This window comes from Myotis daubentonii, chromosome 1 (genome assembly GCF_963259705.1).
Source record: "Myotis daubentonii chromosome 1, mMyoDau2.1, whole genome shotgun sequence".
Taxonomy (NCBI): Eukaryota; Metazoa; Chordata; class Mammalia; order Chiroptera; family Vespertilionidae; genus Myotis; species Myotis daubentonii.
In genome coordinates, this window is record NC_081840.1 from 119,635,222 (window position 1) to 119,662,417 (window position 27,196).

At 38.3% G+C, this 27,196-nt stretch overlaps 1 protein-coding gene across 2 annotated transcripts in view; it reads left to right on the forward strand.

Annotated features, from left to right (window-relative positions):
• The window catches only part of MIS18BP1 (MIS18 binding protein 1), a 60,365-nt gene that overhangs the window by 21,620 nt on the left and 11,549 nt on the right, over positions 1-27,196 (forward strand). For both annotated transcript variants that reach the window (XM_059659070.1, XM_059659081.1), the window contains exons 6-14: positions 1,879-2,009; positions 7,018-7,105; positions 8,423-8,580; positions 11,149-11,300; positions 12,085-12,181; positions 14,224-15,070; positions 20,842-21,017; positions 22,741-22,901; positions 24,999-25,144. In XM_059659070.1, coding sequence (XP_059515053.1) covers positions 1,879-2,009; positions 7,018-7,105; positions 8,423-8,580; positions 11,149-11,300; positions 12,085-12,181; positions 14,224-15,070; positions 20,842-21,017; positions 22,741-22,901; positions 24,999-25,144 — 1,956 coding nt within the window. The remainder of the gene's footprint in view (positions 1-1,878; positions 2,010-7,017; positions 7,106-8,422; positions 8,581-11,148; positions 11,301-12,084; positions 12,182-14,223; positions 15,071-20,841; positions 21,018-22,740; positions 22,902-24,998; positions 25,145-27,196) is intronic.

Genomic DNA, 27,196 nt, shown 5'->3' on the forward strand with positions numbered 1-27,196 from the left:
TTGTAACCAGCTTTCTTATTTTTGCCTTATAGGTTATTTTTAAAATAGTGACAGCTCAAATTTTTATACACAGTGCTTGATTTTCCCCCCAGAGGTTTTAATAAGTTGACTGGTATTTGCTGCTTAATTATATTTGGTTAGTTAATATTTACTTACATGCATTTTAATTCAGAGTCTCACATCTAAATTTATATCTGGGATAACCAGGTATAAATTATTGTTTCAGACAAGGAATCAAAATTATTTTAAAGCTTTGTCATACAGCTACATATTAAAATATGGCACTTTCTGGTTCTCCCTAAAGTGAAAGCATCAACAGGTAAGGGCTTTGCTTAATTCTGCTAATCTTTTAGCACCATTTCCTATTCTTCAAAATCAATATCTTAGTGATAAAGAAGTTTTTTTTTTTTTTTAAACAAACATATAATGAAAACAATACAGGATATTACTATTCAAGGTACTGGCCTGAAAATTTATAAGTTGAATATATAAACTCTGTCTTGCCCACTCCATTTCTGCCTGCTGTGTGCCCATTTTCTGAATATCCAAGAGGCAGTGTAGCTTGCCTTGGTTGGAATTCTATTGCTGCTGCTTACTGACTGTATGACTTGGGCAGTCTCAGTTTTTTCATCTGTACAGTGATAATAATATTACTACTTTTGAGGTTATTTTGAGGATTAAATGAATTATATTTTTAAAACTTGAGAACAGAACTTTAAAGTGCTATTTAAGTGTTAAATAAAATTAATAAAGCAAAAAAAAACAGGATGAGAAGTAATATCATATTAAGATATAATATATGAATTTAGTCCCATTTGATCAAATGTATAGAATTTTATTTTCTTATTACACTTAGATTTAGTAAGTTTATTCTTAGTTATCTAGTAAATTGGGGAATGTTCAACATTTATCTAATACATCTTCATATTTCATTCTATTTTATACTAGTGGCCCAGTGCACAGATTTATGCACATTGAAAGGAAATTAATTAGAAGAAATATTTTAATATTGCTATTCGCCCTTTCTTTATAATAGAAGTGTCAGAGATGAAAGAAAATTAGTAAAATGTATATGAAAATAATATATAAATTGATTAATAAATAGTAACAACATGATATAACAACAAAAACATATAAAAACAACAAAAACATAAAAACATGAAATAAAACAACATTGATAAAAACAATGACTGATTAAAATTGATTAAACTGCGTGCTCGAGTCAGAGTTTATTTTTAAATTGCCAGTGTGTGTCATATGTACTGGATGGATGGACGGTTGGTCACTTTAGCCTTTTGTATATATAAATTTATCCTTAGCTTCATTTGAGGAAATATAAAGGGTAGATTTATGGGTAAATGATTTGATATTGCAGCTTGTTTTTTCCCTGGAACTTATTCGTACTTTCCAAAGAGGAGGGTAAAAACATTTGGCTGTATAGTGAGGATTGAAAATCCACAAGCGTAGATGGATCCAAGCTATACAATTGCATGAAAGCTAACACAGTATAGGCCCCGATAAGAGAGTCAGGAAGTCATTCTTTGGAAGCTGAGCATCAGGATGGAATCGCAAACATTGTCAACACCAGATATTTAGAGATACTCCCTGCTTCCTTACTAATGATATATTTTATACTAGAGGTATGTTTGATCAGCACAGTTTTTTTGCACATACTGGTACTCTGAGGATCACATTAAGCATGCAGTTGAGTTCTGCTACAATGTTTGGCCCTCAAATGTTTTATAGTTAGATTATAACATTGTTAATGTAGCTGGAATGCAAATTTATTACTTTCTATTATAATTTGATATACTTATCTATGTTCATTGTGACTGCTGTGAATATTTTGGCCTTAACTAAGCTATTTTTTCCTCCTAGAGACGTCACTAATATCTATTGGCACAGTAACGCAATTGTAGAACGGATTGAACACAACAAACTTAAGACATTATCAGGCAACATTTATATATTAAAAGGGATGATAGACCGGATTTCCATGAAAGAAGCAGGTAATGACTCGTTATTAATTGATAAGTCATTTTAATAAGTGAAGCAATGAACCATATTTCTAATAGTAATATATATTTTTTACTTTTAATTAGGTGTTTTAAAACTGAATCACTCAAAACTAAAAATTAAAAACAGAATTGACCACATTATGTAAAACTATTTGACAGTTTAAATAAGTCTAGTGATTTTTATTTATTTATTGTTTTAATTAAGGGAAGTGTTCCTTATTTGGGAAGAATTGCTTTATAAGAATATAATGTAACTCCCTAGGTCCTCTTTTTGTTGAACCTGCCCTACACAGCCCCAGTCTTGGTATAATCTGATTTTCTGTCTGTGACTTGCACACAGCTAATAGGATTGAAGAAACCACATCTGAGCAGTCCAAAGGTCGATGCTCTATCCACTGAGCCATACCAGCTAGGGCTACTTCATATTTTTACAAGCATCTGCTCCCTCCTCTTAGGAGGGGGTAGGGATAGGGGAAGGAGGGTATGACCTGAGCAATAAGAACAATCAGAAGAACGTTTTCTCATATATTCTCATTTTCTTGCACCTAGAGCTGCTTTTATATGGATGAATAGTCCGTATTTCTGTCTGTGTCAGCATCTGCATTTGTACCTTAGCTCCTATTTTCCCTTTTACTCAAAGATATCACTGTAGTAATTCTCCCTTCTCCTATCAAAAACAATTCCTCTTTTCTTTTTTTAGAGAACAGTCTTTTTAACCACATTTCTTTTAACTACTCTCAATTACAGCAAAGCAACTCAGAAGATTTGTTATATCTAATTCCTCTTGAGCTTTTCCCCCATTTTTCCCTTGAATTCTCTTTAATTATGCTTTAATCCCCAATTCTTCACTGAAGCAGCTCTTATCAGAGTTACCAATGGCTCCCACACTGCTAAATTCAGTATAAACTTGACACAGTTAATCTTACCTACCTCTTTGAAACACTTTTTTTTAATCTTTATTGTTGAAAGTGTTACATATGTCCCCTTTTTTCCCCCATTAATCCCTATTAGCCTGCCTCTGTCCCCTCACCCAGGCCTTCTCCATCCCATTGTCTGTGTCTGTGGGCCATGTTTATATGCATACCAGGTCCTTGGTTGATTACCTCCTACCCCCCCTTCCCTCCCCTTGCCTGCCTTCTGAGATTCCTCACTCTGTTCCATGCTTCCATGTCATTGGATCCACTTAGATTCCACATATGAGTGAGATCATGTGATACTTGTCTTTCTCTGACTGACTTATTTCACTTAGCATGATACTCTCCAGGTCCTTCCATGCTGTCTCAAAGGGTAAGCAATTCTTTTTTACTGCTGCATAACATTCCATGGTATAAATGTACCACAGCTTCTTTATCCACTCATCTACTGATGGGCACTTGGGTTGTTTATAGATCTTAGCTATTGTAAATTGTGCTGCTATAAACATAGGGTGCGTACATTCTTTCTGATTGGTATTTCGGATTTGTTAGGATATATTCCTAGATGTAGAATCACTGGTCAAATGGCAGTTCCATTTTTAATATTTTGAGGAAACTTCATACTGTTTTCCATAATGGCTGCACCAGTCTGCATTCCCACCCGCAGTGTACTAACTAGGGTTCCGTTTTCTCCACATCCTCTCCAGCACTTGTCATTTGTTAATGAAAAACTTAACTTGGCTTCTAAAATACCATATTCTGAATTTCATGCTGTCTCACTCCCTGTTCCTTCTTTGTTTCTTTGCTCATTTTTCTTTGCCTCTTAATAATGGGGTAGATTAGGGCTTTTTCTACATTCAGTACTATGCTGATTTCTTTGAGGCTTTAAATCTTAATCTATGTGGTGACAAATGCCAAATTTATATCTCTAACAAAAAATACTCTTCTGGCCACTCAACTTACTTTCCATCTGCCCATTTGACATCTCCATTAGGATGCCTACAGGCATCTCAAACTTAATATAGTCATGTATCACTTAATGACAGGGATTGATTATGAAAAAACATTGTTAGGTGGTTTTGTGATGTAAACATTATAGAGCGCACTTACACAAACATAAATAGTGTAGCCTACTGTACACCTAGGCTGCATAGCAGAGTCTGTTGCTCCTAGGCTACAAACGTATACAGCACGTTACTGAATACTATAGGCAATTGTAATGCAAAGTTAAGTATTTGTATATCTAGATATGTAGAAAAGGTACCGTAAAAATATGGTATAAAAGATAATGGTAACCAGTGTAGGTAATTTACCATGAATAGAGCTTACAAAATGAATTGCTCTAGGTGAGTCAGTGAGTGAGTGTTGAGTGAATGTGAAGCTAGGACATTACTGTACACTACTGTAAACTTTATAAACACTGTACACTTAGGCTACATTAAATTTATAAGAAAACATTTTTCTTCAATAAATTAACCATAGCTTACTGTAACTTCAACTCTAAACTTTTTAATTTTCAGCTCTTGGAATAACTTACCTTAAAACACAAACACATTATACAGCTGTTTAAAAATCTCTCTTTAGAACAGTATGGAGTTTTCTCAAAAAACTAAAAATGGAACTCCCATTTGACCCAATGATCCCACTTCTAGGAATATATCCCAAGAAACTAGAAACACCAATCAGAAAGGTTATATGCACCTCTATTTTCATAGCAGCACAATTCACTATAGCTAAGATTTGGAAACAGTCTAAGTGCCCATCAGCAGATGAGTGGATTAGAAAACTGTGGTACATCTACACAATGGAACACTACGCTGTGGTAAAAAAGAAGGAATTCTTACCATTTGCAACAGCATGGATGGAACTGGAGAGCATTATGCTCTCATAATATCACATGGTCCCACTCATTTCTGGACTATAATGAACAGTATAAACTGATGAACAAAAACAGATCCAGAGACAGAGAAGCATCGATCAGACTGTCCAACCTCAGAGGGAAGGTCGGGGAGGATGGGAGTAAGGGAGAGATCAACCAAAGGACTTGTATGCATGCATATAAGCCTAACCAATGGACACAGACACCAGGGGCGTGAGGTTATGAGTGGGTAGGTGGGGGGGGGGGGGGGATGGGAGGATAAAGACATAATGTAATACCTTAATCAAGAAAAAAATTAAATAAAAATAAAAAATCTTTATATCCTTATTTTTTAAAATATATTTTATTGATTTTTTTACAGAGAGGAAGGAAGAGGGATAGTCAGAAACATGGATGAGAGAGAAACACTGATCAGCTGCCTCCTGCACACCCCCTACTGGGAATGTGCCTGCAACCAAGATCCATGCCCTTGACCTGAATCGAACCTGGGACCCTTCAGTCTGCAGGCTGACACTCTATCCACTGAGACAAACCCATCAGGGTTATATCCTTATTCTTTATTAGTAGCTGTGAGTAATGCATTGCACTGTGACATCATAACACTGCACTGTCACTAGGTGATACCCGTTTTTTGATGTCACAATTACAAAGTCACTAGGCAATGCACATTTTTCAACTCCATTATGATCTAATGGGACCACCTTCATATACACACGCAGCCCATCATGGTTAACCAAAATGTCCTTATGCAGTGCATGACTGTATATCTAAAACCTGATCTTCTCCCTTAAATCTGCTTAATCTACAGACTTCCCCCCTCTTTCCAGGCTTCCAGTGGCTAGCTAAAATCCTTGGGGACATCCTTAAGTCCTAGATTTCTTTCCCGCACACATTAATGTGTCAGTATGTCCTATTGGCATTATCTCCATAATATATTCAGAACCTAGGCTTCTGCTGACCATTGTGGTCCAAACCTCTCTCTTGTTTTGAGTGATTGCAGTAATCTCCTAACTGGTCTCCTTGTTTCTCCCATTTTCTCCCATTATACTTCTATAGACTCTTCTCAAAATAGCAGCTATTACAGTCCTATTAAAGTCAATAGCTTAACTTAAAACCCAAGGACATTATACAGCTCCTCTGGTCATAGCATTTCCATAGCTTTCTTTCTCACTCAAAGTAAGAGACTAGGTCTGTAAAATGACTCCAAGGCCTTATAATCTCTTATGCTCCCACACTACCTTTGTTACCCATCTGAGTATCCTCCTGGTACTAGTCTCTCCTCACTACACTTTAACTTTACTAGTCACTTTGTTCTACAAAGGCAGCCTTTTGTTCTCTCTGCTTCCAATGTTTTAACCTTATATTGCCATGTGGCTTACTTCAAGTCTCAAGGTTTCCGATGCTATTTCAGGAAGAATATTTCTATCCTTTTTTTTTAATCTTTATTGTTGAAAGTATTACAGATATCCCCTTGTTTGTTTTTCCCATTGACTGCCTTCACCACTCTATTGTCTATGTCTGTGGGCTATGCATATAAGTTCCCCCGGTTAATTACTCCCCACCCACTCCCGCTATCCCTCTGAAATTCGTTAGTTTTTTCTGACTATACTTTTTTAAAATATATATTTTTTTCATTGATTTCAGAGAGGAAGGGAGAGGGAGAGAGAGATAGAACTCTCAATGATGAGAAAGAGTCATTGGCTGCCTCCTGCACGATCCAGGGGAATCAAGCCTGCAACCCAGGCATGTACCCTGACTGGGAATCGAACCATCACCTCCTGGTTCATAGGCCATGACCTCCTGGTTCATAGGGCTATGCTCAATCACTGAGCCACACCAGCTGGGCTTAACTATCCTTTTTAAAGATGCTGTCTGCATGAATACACTGATATTTCTGTTCCCCCTCAACTGCATAATTTTTCTCCATAGCATTAATAATCATTTAACAAGATATTTTACTTGTTGGTTTGCCTTCTGTTTCACACTAGAAGGCAAGTTCCATGAAGGTATGGATTTGGGTTGTTTTGTTAATTGCTGAATCCTTGTATCTGCAACAGTGCCTGACTGGCACATAGTAAACAATGTGTGTGTGTGTGTGTGTGTGTGTGTGTGTGTGTGTGTGTGTGTGTGTGTGTTTTAATGAATTAATGACATGTCTTCAAAATTCTAGGTTTTTAGATAATTTTGTTTGTTTGTTATTACATAGGCTATCCATATTATCTCATAAGGAAGTTTATGTTTGGCTTTCCAGAAAATTGGAAAGAGCACATTGATACTTTCCTAGAACAATTAAGGTAAAGTACTTTTTATATTAAAAAACAACAACTTTATTGAGGCATAATTTTCATTTGATAAAATGCATCCATTTTAGGTGAGCTTTTAAAAATGTATACTTAACCAGTATGAAGTGGTTTTAATTTCTTTTTTATGGAAAATAAAACCTTGGACATTTCAAGGAGTCATCCTTATTCTATCCTTTGAGAGTCAAATAGCTGTTAAACAGGAGTCTGAAGTTCATGGTCCTCTTTTCTTTCATTCATTCCCTCTGTAGTTACTCTGTTGGCACTGGGGAAAACAAGGGAGAATTTGGTTAATTCTTTCTTTTAAGGAACTCATAGGGATGGAGTGATGTAAGTTAATTAGTCACAAAACAGGGATTGACAATTTTTTCTGTAAAGGGCCAGATAGTAAGTATTTTTATGGACATGCTCTACTACAACTGCTTCAACTAGAGGAAAAGCAGCATCAGTTCTTAATGAATGTGGCTATGTTTCAGTAAACTTTATATTGTACTTGAGTTTTTTGTGGGAAAGGGGATGGAAGCCATGAAGGCTTAAATTATGTAAGGTTAAAAGTAATCTTTACTATGGTGAAGAACTTTGAGGGAATTTTTTTTTATTTTCTGGTGTAGTGTTAGTGTTAAAGGTTAGTTAGGGTTTGGTTTGAGTTCAAAATTATGGTTAGACTTAGCTTTAGGATTAGGTATAAGGTTAGGGCTAAAAGTTAGTTACGTTTAGGATTAGTCTTTGGTTTAGGGTTAGTTTAAAAATAAGGTAGGGCTAAGGTTAGTTTTGAGGTTAGATGTAATATTTGGGATTAGGGCAGGGGTCCTCAATCTACGGCCTGAGGGCCACATGCAGCCCGCCGAAAACATTTATCCAACCCGCTGGGTGTTTTTGCCGCCGCTGTGTGCATAGGAATTTGTTCATAGTTTTTTTTTAAACTATAGTCCGGCCCTCCAACAGTCTGAGGGACAGTGAACTGGCCCCCCTGTTTAAAAAGTTTGAGGACCCCTGGATTAGGGTTAGGGTGATAGCTCAGTTTAGGGTTAAGTTTTAGAATTATAGGCTTATTGTTAGGGTTAGTTTTAGAATTAGAGTAAGGTTTCTGGGTAACTTTAGGGTAAGGATTAGGATTAGGTTTAAAATTAGGAACAGTGTTAGAATTAGAGTTAAACTTAGGGTTGGTATATTATAGTTAGGGTTAGAGTTAGTATTTTATTTAGGGTTGAGGTTAGGTCATAGGAGAGTTTCATTTTTTTGTGGGTCTTATTTTTTTGTTTTCAGTTTTTTGAGAACCAACATTAGAGGGAAAATAATGTATGTTTTTAGGGCTTGTGAAAAGAAAAAGAAAAAGGCCAGACAAAAACAGAAAAGTAGAAGATTTGTGCCCGACATAGGAAAGTCAATGAAAAATGATGCAGGAGTAAACCAAACAGATGGCCTCCAAAGAACCAGCACCATTTATGACCTTGATTGTAACCAGATGGGTATGTTTGCTCTTTTCTTCTCTATTGGTACAGTGGTGTATTCTTACATGAACCCCACGTTGTTAATTGTTTACAGTGCATATAGTCTTGAGTTCTCATCTGGTCCTAAAATTTGTGATTTTTCACTACTTGGAGAAAAACTATAAAGCAGATAGCTCATAGTTAGCATTCAACTTACTTCATTAAATGTTACCTTTTAATTAACCTGATAAGCATATCAATGAAAGATAATTGTTCTTTCAGTTTCCTAGACACAGGGTATTTAGGCTGCTAACCTACCTCAAACCTATATATTAAACTAGAGGCCCAGTGCACAAAAATTTGTACACTCGGGGCAGGGGCGTTCCTCAGCCGGGCCTGTGACCTCTCGCAGTCTGGGACCCCTCGGGGGATGTCCACCTGCTGGCAGTCAGACATCCCTCTGGCAGCCCAGGAGCCCTCGGGGGATGTCCACTTGCCAGTGGGGAGCAGGCCTAAGCTGCAGTTGAATATCCTACCACTGCTGTGCTGGCAGCTGGCAGCCTGCTTTGTAGCTGAGCAGGGCTCCCCCTGTGGGAGCGCACTGACCACCAGGGGGCATCTGCTGCATTAAGCATCTGCCCCCTGGTGGTCAGTGTGTGTCATAGTGACCAGTCATTACCAGTCGTTCTGCTGTTGGGGTCAATTTGCATATTACCCTTTTGTTATATTGGATACTGTATGCCTAATTTGTACCAAATTTTATTCTTGTTAATAGACAATACCAGTTTGATTTTATGGGGGTAATGGCATGTTTTTTGAATGACCATTACTAGAAGGTAGCTGGCAAAACTGTTCTGTGTCACCTCTTTGCCAAAACTATAATTTGCCTCACAGCCTTTTCTAGAAAATACAGATGAATAAAAGTTAATTAGAATCTGTTGTATAAATTTCTGTCTATTCTACCTTGACCTTATAACAAAGAGTTTTACAGGATTGCTTCTACCAAAATCATGGCACCATATTGAGTATAAGTTCCCCACTGCACCCCACTTCCCTGTGTTCATAGGGCCCTCCTTTGTAATTTTGCTTATCCTTTCTAGTACAAAGGAATGGATTAAATATGTAGATGACTGCTTGCTCAGAGCTAGCTAAAAGTCACTCTATTCTAGTTTCTTCTCAACCTTTCCTCATTTTTTCAAAAGTCATCCTATTTGCCTGTAAATTTAAAATATTGCTCATTGTCATTTGCTAGACCATCTTCAGTATTCTGGAGCCCTGGGGCTACAGCAACTGCTATATACTTTTTACTCTTAATATAGAAGTATATCTCACTTTTATCATTTATTAATCTTCTTTAGTCTTAGATCTTAAGCAGTGTTTTTCATAAATTTTTAAATTGTGAATGTTACTGGTGAAGTGTTTGAAGATACAAATGTAAAATGCTAAAGTTTGGTAAACTATCTTACATGCTACCTGTGTCCATAAGAAAATAATTCAACAAATAATTTTTAAAGCATTTCCATGGACCTTGATCTTTGTTAGCTGTGAAGCTCAGGTTAGGAGCAAATATTAGTGGATTTTTTTTTTTTTAGGTGTATCATTTTTCCAGTGTGATTTATTAAATCTTTGTTTTGTGAAACTGTTAAGACATTGTGTGTCCTCATATTACATAAGTTATTTTGAGTGGTGGTGGTGGTTGGTGCTGTCTTTTTTTATGGGAAAACCACTGAAATAAAACCACGTCTAACATTAAACAACTAAAGGTATGCAAAGGCGCTAATCAGTGATAATTTAAGTTGATGTGATCGTGTGTGTGATTTATCTAAAATGTGGTTTTGCATGTGTAGTGCTATAATCTGTATGTCATAGTATTGTATTAAAATACTTAATGTCTGTTATACTTAACCAGAATATATTATAAGTGATCTATTATAATAGCCTTCTTCACCATACTGTAATAATCTCAGAGGAAGGACCATCCATATGTATTTTCAAATACAGCTTCTAGAATAATAATAAAAATGTTTCTATAGTTTTACAAGTCCTTTTTAACTTATCTAGAATTTTAGCTCAATAGCTGTTTCTTAAGCCTATATTGTATACTATAAATTTGGTTTTGCTTAAAATTTTAATTAGCATGAATTTAGTTATACATTGGTATACATAAATTAATTGGAACATAAGAATTCAATATACATGAAGAAATATAAGGGAAATAGAGTTATTCACTTTTTGTTTAGTTGGTACAGAGTTTGGATGAACAGGAATTTGTATTTACAAAATGGTTTAATGTTTCTACTTTGCTTTGATGTGGCAAAGGAGATTCAAAACAGATAATAAGAAATATTATGGCTGTCCACTTCTTTTCTTTTCTCCTTCCTCCTTTCCTTCCTTCCTTCCTTCCTTTAGAATAAAAGTGATTTGAACAAAATATGGCCCTATGCAGATTGGTTCTGTCCAAATAAAATTGCTTTATGTCATAACCAAATTTAACAAATATTTGTGACATTGGATTAGACAGACTTTTTCAGAGTGAGTTCTTAATGGGGATGAGCAGCTTAACTTTTATATAATCATTTATCTAAACCTTCATCTTTGTACTCATAGAACTGAAGAAGAATAAGCACAGTACATTGCCAGGAGCTGTAGAATTAAACATTTGCCAGAGTAATCCTCAAAATAAACTACCAATAAGCTTCCCAGATGACCAAATAAAGACTACTGTTCAAAATGGGGGAGAATATGACTTAACTAATCAGGTAAGCTTTTATTGTATACTGTACAGGGGTGGTGTGATACTATTGAAAACATTAGCCGAGACCGGTTTGGCTCAGTGGATGGAGCATCGGCCTGGGGACTGAGGGGTCCCAGATTCGATTCCGGTCGGGGGGATGTGCCTGGGTTGCAGACACATCCCCAGTGGGAGATGTGCGGGAGGCAGCTGATCGGTGTTTCTCTCTCATCCGTGTTTCTGGCTCTCTGTCTCTCTCCCTTCCTCTCTGTGGGAAATCAATAAAATATATTTTAAAAAAAAAAGAAAAAAGAAAAAGAAAACATTAGAGACCAAATGAGAAATCATGAGTTCTCTTCGTTAAGTTTTGCTTTTTATTAGTTTAGGCATAGTAGGTAAATGTCCTGATATTTATTTTCCTGGTAACTCACTGGAAAAGTGCAGACAAGAATAACAAAGTTTTAGTTATAGAGTAAGGTTTAAATAGATAGAGAATGAGAGAGAGAGAGAGAGAGAGAGAGAGAGAGAGAGAGAGAGAGAGAGAGAGAGAGTGTGTGAGAGTGTGTGTGTGTGAGTGTGTGTGTGCGCGCACGCACATGCACATTTTAAATGATAGTATTAAATCGGTAAAGAAAAGGTGAGAATGTGGTTACCCACATGGTGCTTCCAAAGCTTGAGCTTTGAATACCTCTGCTAATAAAATTTCTGTAAGTGCCTAGAAATTTGTGTGCTTGATTCAGACTGTAAAATGCTTGTAGTCATGTTTATAGGTAGTACTTGTTACAGTAAAAAGTTATCTTTTGATTTTTAAGGAATTGATTGGAAAAAGTGAATGTAAGAAGTTATCTTCAAAGAAACTCAAAAATTGTGAAAGAACAAATAAAAAGATAATTAAAAATCAGGAGCAAGGTAATATATCCTTATTATTGTTTTATTTTATAACTAAAGGCCTGGTGCATGAATTCGTGCCTGGTTGGGGTCTGGCTGCCCCACCCCAATCGGGGCCAGGCTGGCTGGGGAGAGGGGACATGGAAAATTGGCCAGCCGGGCCCGCCCCCAGTCGAACTCCTGGTCAAGGGGACAATTTGCATATTAGCCTTTTATTATATAGGATAAGTAGAAAGTTACTATTTGAAATTTTTTAATATAATAAAAGTGATTTCATAAATTTCTAAATCTGAAATGATAGACCAACTGTTTTAATGCTTATTAAATATTTGGTGTTATCTTTTTACAGAAGATGATTTACAAAATGAAATAATTCATTGCTTTAAATATAGATTCACTTATAGGTTTGCTTTCTTTAGGTAGCTTTAAATTTTTAAATCACAAAATATATATTATTTAAATATGCTTCTAGTATTGTTTAAAGACAGTCTTTTTATTAAATTGTAATAGGCCATAATTTAGTTTTGTATAAGTGTGTATTTTTCAGAATGATTTCATTGAAATCCTGCGTACCTGAATATTTAGAACCTTTTCTCTATGCATTAGGGAGTTTAAAACTTAATGTTTAATTGAATCTATCAGCTTAATAGCATTTTTTTCTATTTTATTGCTTATAAGTGAAAAATGAAAGTGGAGAACATTTATAAGTGTGTAAAAAAGTAGACTGAAGAGCAATACTACTTACCAAGTTTATATGACTTAAATAAAAGTATCCAGAATAGGCTGTATCTTTATTCAGGTTATTTAATGAAATTAACAAAAAAATGTTTTGCTCGAAATTAGAGAGCATAAAATTTTTAAATTGCCAATTGAACATTTGAATCACATTTATAATAAGGAATTAGAAGAAAACACTTCAGCTCATAATGTGAAAATATATAATTCCATTGAGAAGTCTTGTGGAAACTTTCTTGTTTTTTGGTTAGTACCATTTCATGAATTATAATTTAGAAGCTTCTTTTATTTTTGTCATTCATCTTTTAAATGTCACATAATATGTGTAGATTGTTGGCAGTATGTCACTGTGATGATTGGCGTGATAATTATAATTATAGCTGGATAATTTAAAGTTAGAAACTAATAGTTTAGCTTCTGGTTTCTTAAGTTTTAGAGTTGAGAATTTCTCTCATTTAATTTGTTTTCTTGAAGTAATGATATGGTATAATAAAGACTCTCAAGTTTTGTTTTGGTTCTTTTCCCATGATGATTCATAGAGTTTTTGGGGATTCAGCAAAAGATTGCCTTGATGGCTACCATTAGGGATGAATGAGAATGAGGCTGTGCAAATGGAGTTACATGTTCTTCTAATTCCCTTCTTAACTAATATACCTTCTGTTTCATATGTTACATACCTAGTAAGGTTTTAGCAGCCCAACAAATATTTATTTAGCATCTACTACATATGTGACTGAACTAACTCCAGTAAAATGAAGACAATTCACAAATGAAAACAAAGTTGTTAAGTATACTTTTCAGACTAGTTGAAAGATTAGACAAGTGTAATTATATGCAGGGTGCATTGTCAAACATGGCATTATTTTAAAATATTCTGGAAATTTGAAAGAGCTTTCATTCAGTTGAGGAAATCAGGACAAAGTTTATGGACCAGGTAGGTTGGAGTGTAAGATTGAAACAGGTAGTGATTTGGTTTGTAAATGAGTGAAAGTAATTTTCCAAGTAGAGAAAATTTGAGAAACAGTGGTCTTACAGACATAGAATGTGGTTCAGACATGAATGCAGCGAATGAACTGTAATGAAGGCCAGGTAGAGGAGCTTATATGCACACTAAGTATACTATGAGAAGTCCTGGACTAGTTGGTATTAAAAAATAGTATGTTTACAATCAAAGGGATGGTGATCTAAACAGACTGGTGTTTCAGCAAGATTAATATGACAGTGGAGTTTGTGGTGGGAAAACAATATATTTGTGAAAACAGTTTTTTAAATTTTGTTCGTAGCTAATTTGAGATTTTGATCTTTGGTTTTATCTTATGAAATTAAAGAGCAAACCGAAGAATCGAAGGTATCCATTGATATTATCATCTCAGGGAAATCACCTTTCTCAAATGAAGAAAGAAAATATGCGGCTACTAATCAGAAGGAAGTCTGTGTTTTGGTAACACCACTTAAATCTAAAAATGTGATAGAGCAAAAATGCATGAAGTATAATGTATCGTCTGGTGCCGTTAAAGCAGTAACAGATTTTATAGTGCCAAAGCATCAAAAAGAAAGTGAATCAGACTTAAATGAAACTACATGTCCAATTAGTAAGCCCAGAAAGACTTTCAAAGATGTATATGAGAGTGACGTGGGTCATACAAGCGAAAACAAGGATTGCATTGAACGTGATATACTCACTGTCAACCAGAAAATAAAAATAACTAGTTCTAATAAGAAACAAATGGTCACCTCTGACTTTAAGAACAATACAAAGTTGTTATCAACATCGAAGAAAATTGAAAAAAATCAAGTAACAAACCAAGATTTGTCTGCTGACAAGAGTGAAACGGAAAAGAAAATTAGAATAAAAGCTGGGGATATTAAGAAGACCACAACAAGAAATACCAAAGAAAGAGTAGTTCACCAAAGAAAAAGCAGAAGGAACATCACTGGAAAAATCTCAGTGACCTCTGAATCTGAAACTGAAGAAAGTGAAACTGAATTTCATATCCTAAAAAAGAAAGCTAGATGTTCTGCTGAAATAAATCGTCAGAAATCTGATATTAGGAATGAGTTACCAATTATTAACAAAATGGGATCTGGTGAAACGAAGAGGCATTCCTTAGAATGTTTACCTGGTTTAATTCTGGATGAAGAATGGAATGAGAAGGAATTGGAGAAGCTTCATTGGTAAGTAGTTAGATTTGACTCTGAAATATCCTGAGTGGCCACAAAATAGTTGAAGACATGAAGAATCCAATGAGGGAGTGATTTAATGGTTTATAATCATTAAAATGGAATATGTCATCCAAAAACACATAAAGGAAAATTACAATTTATACAGAGAATGGAGGGAAAATATAGATAACTGCCATCTACATGTGGCCATTTATACAGTATACATATGAGCTTTTCATTCCCATTTAATACATTGTATGCGGGAAACATATTTATACGTTTTACGTTTTTATACGTTCTACCAATGTAGTAGAGCGTGGGACACGTATTAATATGTTTTTTATAGACTAGCGGTAGAATGCGGGTAACGTATAAATACGTAAACTAAAGTTATAATTTTACTGAACGTTGCCATTTGCGCAAAAAATTAGCAAAAATGGCCCATGCCACCTGTTAGCACACGATAAAAACTACCCGCAAACAATGTGTTAATATTGCAAGCATACACCTCCCCTTCCCACCCCCCATCTACTGAAGAAAAGTAACTATGTGAGGGGGTGGATGTGTTACTTGTTTGTGGTGATCACAATGTATGTATCAAATGATCATGGGTAGACTAAATATATATAACTTGTCAGTTATACTTCAATAAACCTGAGAATATATTTCAACATAGACAAATGCTGCTCTCTCACAGCCTCACATTTTAAGAAATCCTATATAATAAAGATGTAGTATGCAAATGGTCTTTATGCCATGAAGCATAATGACCGACTGCATAACTACTGGATCACAGATCAGCAGAAGGGTGGGGCAGTGAGCTACAAGTGGGCTGTGGAGAGCTACAGGAGGGGGCAGGGTAGCAAGCTATGAGGGGGGCAGAGGGAGCTACAGGAGAGCGGGGCAGCAGATGGAGAGCTACAGGAGGGGACAGAACAGCAAGCTATGAGGTGGGGGTGGGGGAAGCTACAGGAGGGTGACAGCGAGCTACTGGCGCATGGATTCATGTACAGGGCTACTAGTATTTTATAATTAAATTCACCATTATAAAATCTTCAAACACAGATTAATGGTCCCCCCCCCTCCATTTATTTAAAATTTTTTTAAAATAGATTTCAGAGAGGAAGGGAGAGAGAGAGAGAAATATCAGTGATGAGAGAGAATCATTGATTGGCTGCCTCCTGCACGCCCCCACACTGTGGAACAAGGCCACAACCCAGGCACGTGCCCTGATCGGGAATCCAACTGTGACCTCCTGGTTCATAGGTCGGCACTCAACCACGGAGACATATTGGCTGGACTCCCTCTCCCCTCAACCCCCCCATTTATAGAGAAGAAAATAGCCCCAGAAATTAGGTGATTTTTCCTAGATTTCATAACTACTGCTGCTGATAACTGGATTTGGCTACATGGACTTGACAAGCAATATCAGTAGTCTAGTAGTATTACAAGCCATAATTGAACAATGAAGAGTGAATGGGATAATAAAGACAACTTAGAGGAATAGCACAAGAAGTTTGGCAATGGTGGGAATAGAAAAGCATAGGTGATAGAGTGTGAAGAGAAGGAATACGTGTGTTTGGTTGCTTGCTTAATTTATAATTTGACTCATTGCCATAGTATGGTGGTTTGCTGATGGGAATTATCTAATAGAAAGGAAGATATGAGTGGTAAAAAAGAGAGGATAACTTAGAAACATAGCAATTCAGTGTTCCACTCCTTTTTGCACCCCCAAACGTTATAACATTTGGAATTCATTTTCAAATCTGCCTTCTTTAAATGTTCTTCTGAAGGCATCTCTGTGCCACTATACTCTTCCATTTTCAATTGCCTAAACGTAACTTCTCTTCTTCAGACACAGAAGGTAATCTTCATTCTTATTCTCCAGAGTGTTTGGGTTGGGTGCTTTCTTGCTTCTCAATGATCTTTTCCTTCCAGAGTTCTAACTTCTTTTGATGTACAGGGACTTCCAACTCTGTATCTTTGGTCTTGAATTCTTATATTTAGACTAGAGGCCCGGTGCACGAAATTCATGCACAAGGAGGGGGAGGAGTGTGTGTGTCTCTCAGCCCAGCCTGCACCCTCTCCAATCTGGGACTCCTCTCACAATCCAGGACTGCTGGCTCCCAACCACTGGCCTGCCTGCCAGCCTGATCACCCCCTAACCACTCCCCTGCCAGCCTGATCAACACCTAACTGCTCCTCTGCCAGCCTGATTGCCTCTAACTGCCCTCCCCTGCTGGCCTGGTTGCCACTAACTGTCCTCACCTGCAGGCCTGGTCACCCCCAACTGCCCTCCCATGCAGGCCTCATCGCTCCAAACTGCCCACCCCTGCAGGCCTGGTCCCTCCCAACTGCCCTCCCCTGCAGGCCTGATCTCCCACAACTGCCCTCTCCTGCCAGCCAACTTGTGTGTGGGAGTGATGGTCAATTTGTATATTACCTCTTTATTATATAGGATTTGTATTTTCCTTTGCCTACTGAAAATCTTTACATAAGTCTCACCTACATCTCTAAATATATCATAAACCAGACTTATTTCCCCTGTCTGTACATGGCCTGACATTCACATTCCTATTTCTGAAAAACGTAATTCTTTCAGTCAGCTAAGTTTAAACTTTTTATCGTTACTGATTTTTTTAAAATTTTAACTAGTTCCCAAGGAGCTATAGATCTTTTCATGGGGTCATTTTCCATCTGCACCCTTTTTCTTGAGTCTACTCTTTTTCAGATTTTTAATGCCTTTTGCCTGAACTATGGAAGTAGCCTTATATTTAAACTTCATTCTTTTCATATATGTAATCTGTTGTATACATCTCCATATGTCTTAATGTATGATTGTGGTTCTGACAGATCAGAAACTTTCATTGCATTCTTACTAATCTCCAAATTCTATAGATTCTTTTGCCTTACATTGTCAGCATATAATAATTGACCTCAGTTATTATTGCCAGCTGTATTCTCCAATCATTTCCTCATAATAAAGGTTCTCAACCTTTGCTGTATATTTATATCATCTAAGGCTATTTTTTAATGCTTGAACTGCTGTTCCCAGTGAGATGGAGAAAGCATACTCCATTCTAGCTTCTACTGCACAGCTATAAAAACAAGACAATGTATACAGCAGCTTTTTTTTTATATATATATATAGCAGCTTTTTGTTGACTTAGAAAGATAAATAGTAGCAGACCAATTCAGGAAGACTAAAATTTAAGTACTACCCAACTGGCTGTGAATTTCTAGTTTTTCCTCTGATATCACCCAAGCTAAACTCAAGGCTGACTAAACTGGAAGTGAGCACGAGGGCATGACAGAGTTAAAAGAAGCCCTCCAGTTCTGGAGCAGGAAAGGGGACTACTAAAGCTCAGAACATTAGAGGAAATGCTCCAGTTCTTTTTTTTTTTTTTAATATATTTTATTGATTCTTTACAGAGAGGAAGGGAGAGAGATAGAGAGTTAGAAACATCGATGAGAGAGAAACATCGATCAGCTGCCTCCTGCACATCTCCTACAGGGGATATGCCCGCAACCCAGGCACATGCCCTTGACCGGAATCGAACCCGGGACCCCTCAGTCCGCAGGCCGACGCTCTATCCACTGAGCCAAACCGGTTACGGCATCCAGTTCTTTCTTTTTCTCCTTTCTCATATCCCAGTCCATGCTGTCCTACAGGGATGAAAATCAGTGGAGCAAGTGGGGCCCACACATACCTAAACTCTGAAAGTGGGAACCTTCCTCTCAAATAAGAGAAGTAGCACTCTCAAGAGGGTGGGCATGTTGTGTTTTTGTCATTTTGTCCTTTGCTTGTTTCTGGAGAAAGGCGCTGTTTGTCAAACTTGGCCTCCTTGGCAGGAGGCGCCTGCCTGCATGTTCTCACTGGGAGAATTGTTCCCTTTGCAGTCCTTGGATCTGGGCTCAGTAACCTTAGCCTCACAGAACGATGGAGGGGGGAGGGGGTGTGTGCAAAGAAAAGGGGTCTGGGACCCATCAGTGTCTGCATTTTACCTGTGAATCCCGCCAGGCCTCCCACCTTCCAGGGCAGGAAAGATGAGGCCACTGGTGCTCCCCATGCATTTGGGGCGTGGTACCCAGTTACTTGCCTCTCAGTGCAAGCAGGACTCCGGCCTGGCTTGGGTTCAGTCACCACATGTCTCCAGAGGGCCCCTTGGCCACCGTCTTGGCGCAGAGAGCGAAGGCGCCTTCCCTGGGCCTGACAAACCCACCCGAACGTGGCCTCCCCACCATTGTGTGAAACTTCACAGGTTGGGGTGGCCCTTGCTTGCCCGGCCCATGGGCAGCATAACCCCCGCGATGCAAGGCATAGCCCAGGAGCACTTGGGGCCCGCGTCACTGACCCGGGACGGGCAGGGTTTGCCAGTGTGTGGCTGTTCCACCCTCTCCTGCAATTCACTGCACTTTCCAGGTGCCTCCTCCTGGGATTTCCCTCTTCTCAGGCTCTCCTGGCCCTTACGGCCTCCTTCCCTCCAGGGCCCGAGGTCTGTCCGGCTAAGGGATGGGGGTTCTTCCTCTGGCCTCCGCCTGTGCTTGGCGCCGGCGCTGACCCCAGGCGGGAGCCAGGCTGGAGGCCTGGCCGCGCAGCCTGGGCCTGAAGCCAGCAGCCCTTGGAGGGCCCCGTGCCTGTCCGTGTCTGCTCGCAACCCCGGCCCGGGCTTCTCACCGGAAATGCACTTTATTATTACACTTTGGAAGGCTGGTAGGACACTCGCAGATTCCTTGAGCTCTGCTTCGATCAGGAAGGGGCGCCCAGGAGTGGGGCCCCTGTCTCCGGTGGGTGGGCCAGGGCTTGGGCGAGGGGATGGACACCGCTTGCCTTCTCCCCAGCCCCCGCCCGCCCCCGGGTCGCATTGGGATCTGTCTCCAGTGGGCGGGCCAGGGCTCGGGCGAGGGGATGGACACTGCTTGCCTTCGCCCCAGCCCCCTCCCACCCCCAGATCGCACACGGGAGTGGGCCCCATGTCTCCAGTGGGCTGCGAGGGCTTGGGCGAGGTGATCGGCACCGCTTGCCTTCACCCCAGCCCCCACCTGCCCCTGGGTCACACACGGGAGTGGGCCCTGTGTCTCCGGTGGGTGGGCGAGGGCTCCGGCAAGGAGATCAGCTATTGCTTTGCCTAACCTCCCACCCCCAGGTCGCACATGGGGGCCTGGATGGCGGCTTGTGCTGTCCTACCCTGCCTGCAGTATGCAAATTAGCTGCCATCTTTGTTGGCAGTTAACCACCATCTTAGTTGGCAGTTAATTTACATATCTCACTGATTAGCCAATGGGAAGCATATCAGAGGTACAGTTAATTACCCTTTTTGTCTTTTATTAGATAGGATAGTCTGTTCTATAAACTGTAATACTATAATGAAAGTAAGCCAAGCATAACACATAACCTGGAATGTATATGAACTCAGAGCTCATCTTTCAATATATTTAGTACCAGGAATATTTGAGCAACAACATAGAAAAGTTAGTCATGTTAGAGCCCCCACCCCCCAAAATCAAATCACTGATTTGTTGGACTTGGGAAGAAATACCTTGAGATTGGAGATAATTTTTCAGATTAAAACAATGCATCTACTAGATGTTAAATTATGTCATCATATTTTTAAGCAGTAGAGTAAGTTATTGAGTATAGGGTGTATCTTCTTTCCAAATAGTTAAGAAGAATGATTTTGGTAAAATTCCTTTAGCTCAGTAAATCTGATTGATTTAGTGGTATGCATTCAGGTTTTGTTTTGTTTTTTTCTTATTCTTTAACTGGATTTGGTCTTCCATAGTGCTTTTGCATCTCTTCCCAAGCACAAACCTGGTTTCTGGTCAGATGTTGCTATGGCTGTAGGTTCTAGATCTGCTGAAGAATGTCAGAGAAAATACGTGGAAGATCCCAAAGGAAATGGATTCCAGAAACATGTCACTAAGAAAAAGCCAATCAGTCCCAAAGGCCAAAAGAATGGTAAACTTTGTAGTAAATAGTTTTTTCCTATTTTTCTGTATCAACTTATAATAACTCACTAGATGTATTTTATATATATATACATACTAGAGGCCCGGTGTACGAAATTTGTGCACAGGGTGTGTGTGTGTGTGTGTGTGTGTGTGTGTGTGTGTGTGTGTTCCTAAGCCAAGCCTGCACCCTCTCCAATCTGGGACCCCTCAAGGGATGTCTGACTGCCCATTTAGGTCCGATTGGGATCTGGCCTAAACGGGCAGTTGGACATCTGCCTGCCTGCCTGATTGCCCCTAACCGCTTCTGCTTGCCATAATCGACGCCTAACTGCTCCCCTGCCGGCCCAATTGCCCCTAACTGCCCTCCCCTGCAGACCTGGTTCCCCCCAACTGCCCTCCTCTGCAGACCTGGTCCCCCCTAACTGCCCTCCCCTGCAGACCTGGTCCCCCCCAACTGCCCTCCCCTGCAGACCTGGTTCCCCCCAACTGCCCTCCTCTGCAGACCTGGTCCCCCCTAACTGCCCTCCCCTGCAGACCTGGTCCCCCCTAACTGCCCTCCCCTGCAGACCTGGTCCCCCCCAACTGCCCTCTCCTGCAGGCCATCTTATATCCACGTACGGTTGGCTATTTTGTGTGTTGGAGTGATGGTCAATTTGCATATTACTCTTTTATTATATAGGATATCCAAGTGTCTTATAGATTTTTTTTATTGTTTTGATTTTTAGAGAGTGGAAGGGAGGAAGGAAGGGTGGAGAGAGAAACATCAATGCGTTGCCTCTAACCTGGGCCCCGACCTGGGCAGGGGATTGAACCTGCTGCAGTGGAGATATGTACCCTTGACCAGAAATGGAATCCAAGACCCTTCAGTCCATTGGCCGATGCTCCAACCACTGAGCCAAACCGGCCAGTGCTGTAGATGTTTTCTTAAAACTTTAAAACTAGAAAGAATTGCAAAGATTATCTGTATTTGGATTATTCTAAGGGTCTAATTTAATTTCAGGCCACTTGGGTAGGGTCCCCAAGGCAGGTTTTTTGTTTTTTGTGTTTTTTTAAAAATATATTTTATTGATTTTTTTTTTTTTACAGAGAGGAAGGGAGAGGGATAGAGAGTTAGAAACATCGATGAGAGAGAAACATTGATCAGCTGCCTCCTGCACATCCCCCACTGGGGATGTGCCCGCAACCAAGGTACATGCCCTTGACTGGAATTGAACCCGGGACCCTTGAGTCTACAGGCTGACGCTCTATCCACTGAGTCAGACCAGCCAGGGCCCCAAGGCAGGTTTTCATTATCAGAATAAATTTCGTTTTCATGGCTTCCAGGAGTGCACTCTTCTGCCCAAGGTTTATTGTAGAGAAGTCCTATTCTAAACTTTGGGGTGTGTCCAGTATCCCTGTCATAATTAAATGTGCTTTATATTTTAGCAAAATCAATAAATTAGGTATCAGTAAGAGGAGTACGGGAGATAACCTTTCTCACAAGATTAAGACTTTTTTAACCAAACCCTGCCCAATCTTACATGTATGTTCTTAAGGAGTGTCTTGCGGGCTAAGGATATCGCACAGATCCCAGTGTAGAAAGGATCCCTTGTTACAGAAAAAACCTGTATATAATAGAGGCTGAATTTACTTAATAAGAATACACAGTTTAGATTTTGTCAAGTTTGTTAACTCTAGAGCAGTTATTCTAATGACCAGGTTCTTACCAATATGTTTTGCTGACTCTTAAGGCAAGAGAGATGATTCAGATAAGAAGCAAACTATTAAGATAACTGCCAAAGTGGGAACTCTTAAAAGGAAGAAGCAGATGAGGGATTTTCTGGACCAGTTGCCAAAAGATGACCATGATGATTTTTTTAGCACAACACCTTTTAAGAAACAAAGAGTGCTGGTAAGAGTCTTAAATGCATGATATTGTTTTTTCTTTTTTTTATTGTTTTCTTTATGTTGATTTTTATCTTACTGTTATATATGGTTAGTGCTCATCCCTAATGTTTAGGTGAAGGATTGATAGTCTTTGCAGACATGAGCCAGTACAGGCCATTCTCATTGTATAGAGTCTACCCTTCAGTGCGGTTCCAAGGTAACATTTGTAGAACCAAAAAGAACACCCAGAAATATGCCAAATGTATATATTTAAAATTTCATATACAATGAGACAAACTTTTTTTTGAGAGTGATAAAAGATTATTACTCCCTTTGTAATACTTTAAGCAATAAAAAAAAAAAAAGATTATTACTCACTGTACAGTAAATTACTATAAAGTAAAATCAGTGACAGCACAAGATTGACAGGTTTGAATGTCAAAGAATTTTTGTAGTATCAAAAATCACATAACTAAAAACTTCATGATTAGGATAAAATATTTGCAACAAATAAAACAAAGCCAATAATATGATATAAAAAACTCATTTTAATGTTACTATGTAAGTATACCTTCTAAATTACAGAATATTTTAAAAATAAGTTAAAATATCCACTAACAAAAAGCATTGGGGATGTTGATACAGTCATGCATCAGTGGATGCAGAGTTGAATCATACCTTTGGAATGATTCAACATATGAGAGCCATAAAGATTAATTCTACTCATGGGAGTTTATCATAAAAAAAATGAAATGATGCCAAAAATCTTCACAAAGATAATAATCATTGCAGGTTTATTTTTATACAGAAAGAAATACACCCTACAATGAATCCATATATCAACTAAGAATATTCTTCATAAACATAGTGAAATACAGTACAAATATTAAGTACAAATTTGAAACTGTTAAAGATATTAAGATTAAAGTAGTACGAAGATAGATGGATCTAGACAGCTGAACTATTAAGTGTAAAAATTGAGTTTTGGTGAGCTAGACGTAAGGGTACTTTTTTCATCTACTCATGTTTTTATTGATTTTTAGAGAGGAAGGGAGAGAGGGAGAGAGAGAGAGAGAGAAACATCAATGATGAGAGAGAATCAATGATCAGCTGCCTCCTGCACACCCCACACTGGGGATGGAGCCCACAATCAACTTGGAATCAAGCCGCAACCTCCTGGCTCATAGGTCGTCGCTCAACTACTGAGCCTCGCCAGCCAGGCCCATATACTCATTTTTTAATATTGTTAAATGATCTTCAATTTTTAAAGGCTACATAATGCTTTAATAATTTAGTAACACCATTATCTGGGCCCCCTTTTATCTATAAAGGTTATAAAGGTAGGTATTTTAAGGGAGCCATCTGAGGTTCTTACTATGTTCTCTGCACAACAGTGTGGTCCTTTGGGGCTGTACCCATTATCTTATTCCACCATCATTTCAGGTTCTATATATGTTTTGGCCAAAATGTAATAGTCTCAACAATTTAAAACTAAAGGTAATAAAATACAAATAGAAAACAGTAAAGTAGTTCATTTTCTGTGGCATAAGTCCACTTTTTGTATGGGTTTAATATAAAGGTAGGTAAAATCTTTAGGATTGAATTATTTATTGGATATATAACTGTATACACAAAAGGTTTAATACTACTTGATACTATTCAGTAAATGAATCAGTTTTATTTTGTTCTGTCTACACAGAGGTCAGCAAACTATGGCCCATGGGCCAAATCTAACATACCACCTTTTTTTGTTAACAAAATTTTATTGGAGCACAGACAGGAACATTGTTTACATGTTGGCTGTGGCTGCCTCAAGCTACAACCAGCATAATCGTGTAGTTGTGACAGAGACTGTATGGACCACAGAGAGAAAATTACTTATCTGACTCTACAGAACACATTTGCTGACCCCTGGTCTATACAACTTTTAGAAACAGGTATCATTGTCTTCATTTTACACAACCAAGTTTTTTAGAGGACAAGGCTCTCTTCTTTGCCTACTAATATTTTTCATTATCTCAGGAAATTATAAGGCAGAAAAAACAAAGCCCTCCAAAAACATTTTGTGATGAAGAATTTTATTATTAGGAGTGCCTGCTGATAATGAATATTTGTATTCTAGTTGCCAAATTTCCAGTACAGTCAAGAAGAGGATATTCTTCCAAATATGGACAGAAATCCAACAACTCCATCCTCAGTTATCTTTCCACTGGCAAAAACTCCTCAGTGTCAGCATGTCAGTCCTGGAATGCTAGCCTCTATAAACAGGTAAATATTTATGCATAAGATACTGTAATTCTGTGCATCAATATTTAACATTTCATGAGTTGAAGAGAATAAATGTCAGTAATGAGAAAAGTCATTATATATTAAAAATCAAGAATAGTTCCTAGAAGTCAAGGATGGAGAGTTTCAGCAAGCAGGTGTGTTATTCCGTAATGTTGGGACACAGCTCACACTTTACATCAGGACAAAGTCCCACTGGATCAAAGCTTTACATGTGAAAAATTAAACTATAAAATATACCTAAAATAACCTTGGAGAATTATTTTATAGTCTTAGATTAGTGAAGGTCTTTCTCACTATGATGGAAGACCCAGAAGCTACTAACAAAAAGAATGTAGTCCAGTATATTAAAAAAAAGTTTCATTTGGTACCTATCAAACATAAACAATCAAAGGACTGAAAAAAAATAGCAGTTGTTGGAGAGGATGTAGAGAAAAAGGAACCCTCGTACACTGCTGGTGGGAACGTAAATTAGTACAACCATTATGGAAAACAGGATGGAGGTTCCTCAAAAAAAAATAAGAATAGAGCTATATGACCCAGCAATCTCTCTTCATGGTATCTACTCAAAAAATGAAAATTTGTAAATATACCAGTACCCCTATATTCATTGTATTATTCACAATGGCCAAGACATAGAAACAACCCAGGTGTCCTTTGATGGATGATTGGATAAAGAAGATGTGTTACATATATACAATGAACTCAGTCATAAGAAAAGATGAAATATTGCCATTTGTGTCAATATGGATGTATCTTTTGTGTGTGTATGTGTGTGTATATTGATTTTTAGAGAGGAAGGGAGAGGAAGAGAAAGAAAAACATTGATGTGAGACCAGAACATTGACCAGCTGCCTCCTGTGCACCCCCCACCAGGGATCCAGCCTGCAATTTGGGCTTGTGCCCTGACTGGGAATGGAACCAGTAACCTTTTGTTATATGGGATGACACCCAACAAACTGAGCCACACTGGCCAAGGCTCCCTGGATAGATCTTGAGTATCATGCTCATTGAAATAAGTTGGACGGAAAAGGCCAAGAGTCATGATTTCACTCATCTGTAGGATATAAAATAGAAAGCAACAAATGAATGAACAAAACAAAAGCTCAAGAACACATGGTAGTTACTAGAGTGGGTAGAGGGTTCAAATAGATGGTTGCAGGAGGAGACTAAATTTTGGGTGGTGCGCACACAATGCAATATACAGATGATGTATTATAATGACCATTTGAAACCCATATAATCTTATTAACCAATATCATCCCAATAAATTAATTTAAAAAAACCACAAATGACAATTTGAGAAAGGAATATGTGGAACTCATCACAGGAAAAAGGCTAATTTCCCTGATACAGCACTCCTACGAATTTGGAAAGTCATTCTCATGAATTACTAGCAAAAAGGTAAATTAGTCAATCTCTGCAGGCAGCAGTTTGTCTCTATATATACCAAAGTTATAAATGCACATGCTCTTTAACTTAGCAATCCTATTTTTAGAATTGTGAATGTTCAGCTTATTCCTTGAAATATTATTTATAATGGCAAAATACTGAAAACAACTCAAATGTCCATAAATAGGGACTAATCAAGTAACTTCTGGTACATTATATAGCTATAGAAATTAGTGAGGAATTTCTTTATGTACTATTATGGTAAAATGTCCACAATATAGGAGGTGAAAAAGTTATATACTTTGAATTATGTGTTGCCATTTATGTACATAGGTATGATATACATGAGAGTGTATATGTGTATACTTGTACATAATTGCTTTAATTAAATATCTGTGAAAGGATACATAGAGAGAAAACTAAGATATCTTGGGAGACTTTGAATTTTGAACTATACAAATATAGGAACTATCCTATATAATAAAACCCTAATGTGCAAATCGACCGAACAGCAGAACAACAGGTCACTATGATGCGCACTGACCACCAGGGGGCAGATGTTCAGTGCAGGAGCTGCCCCCTGGTGGTCAGTGCGTTCACACAGGGGGAGTGCCGTTCAGCCAGAAGCCAGGCTCATGGCTG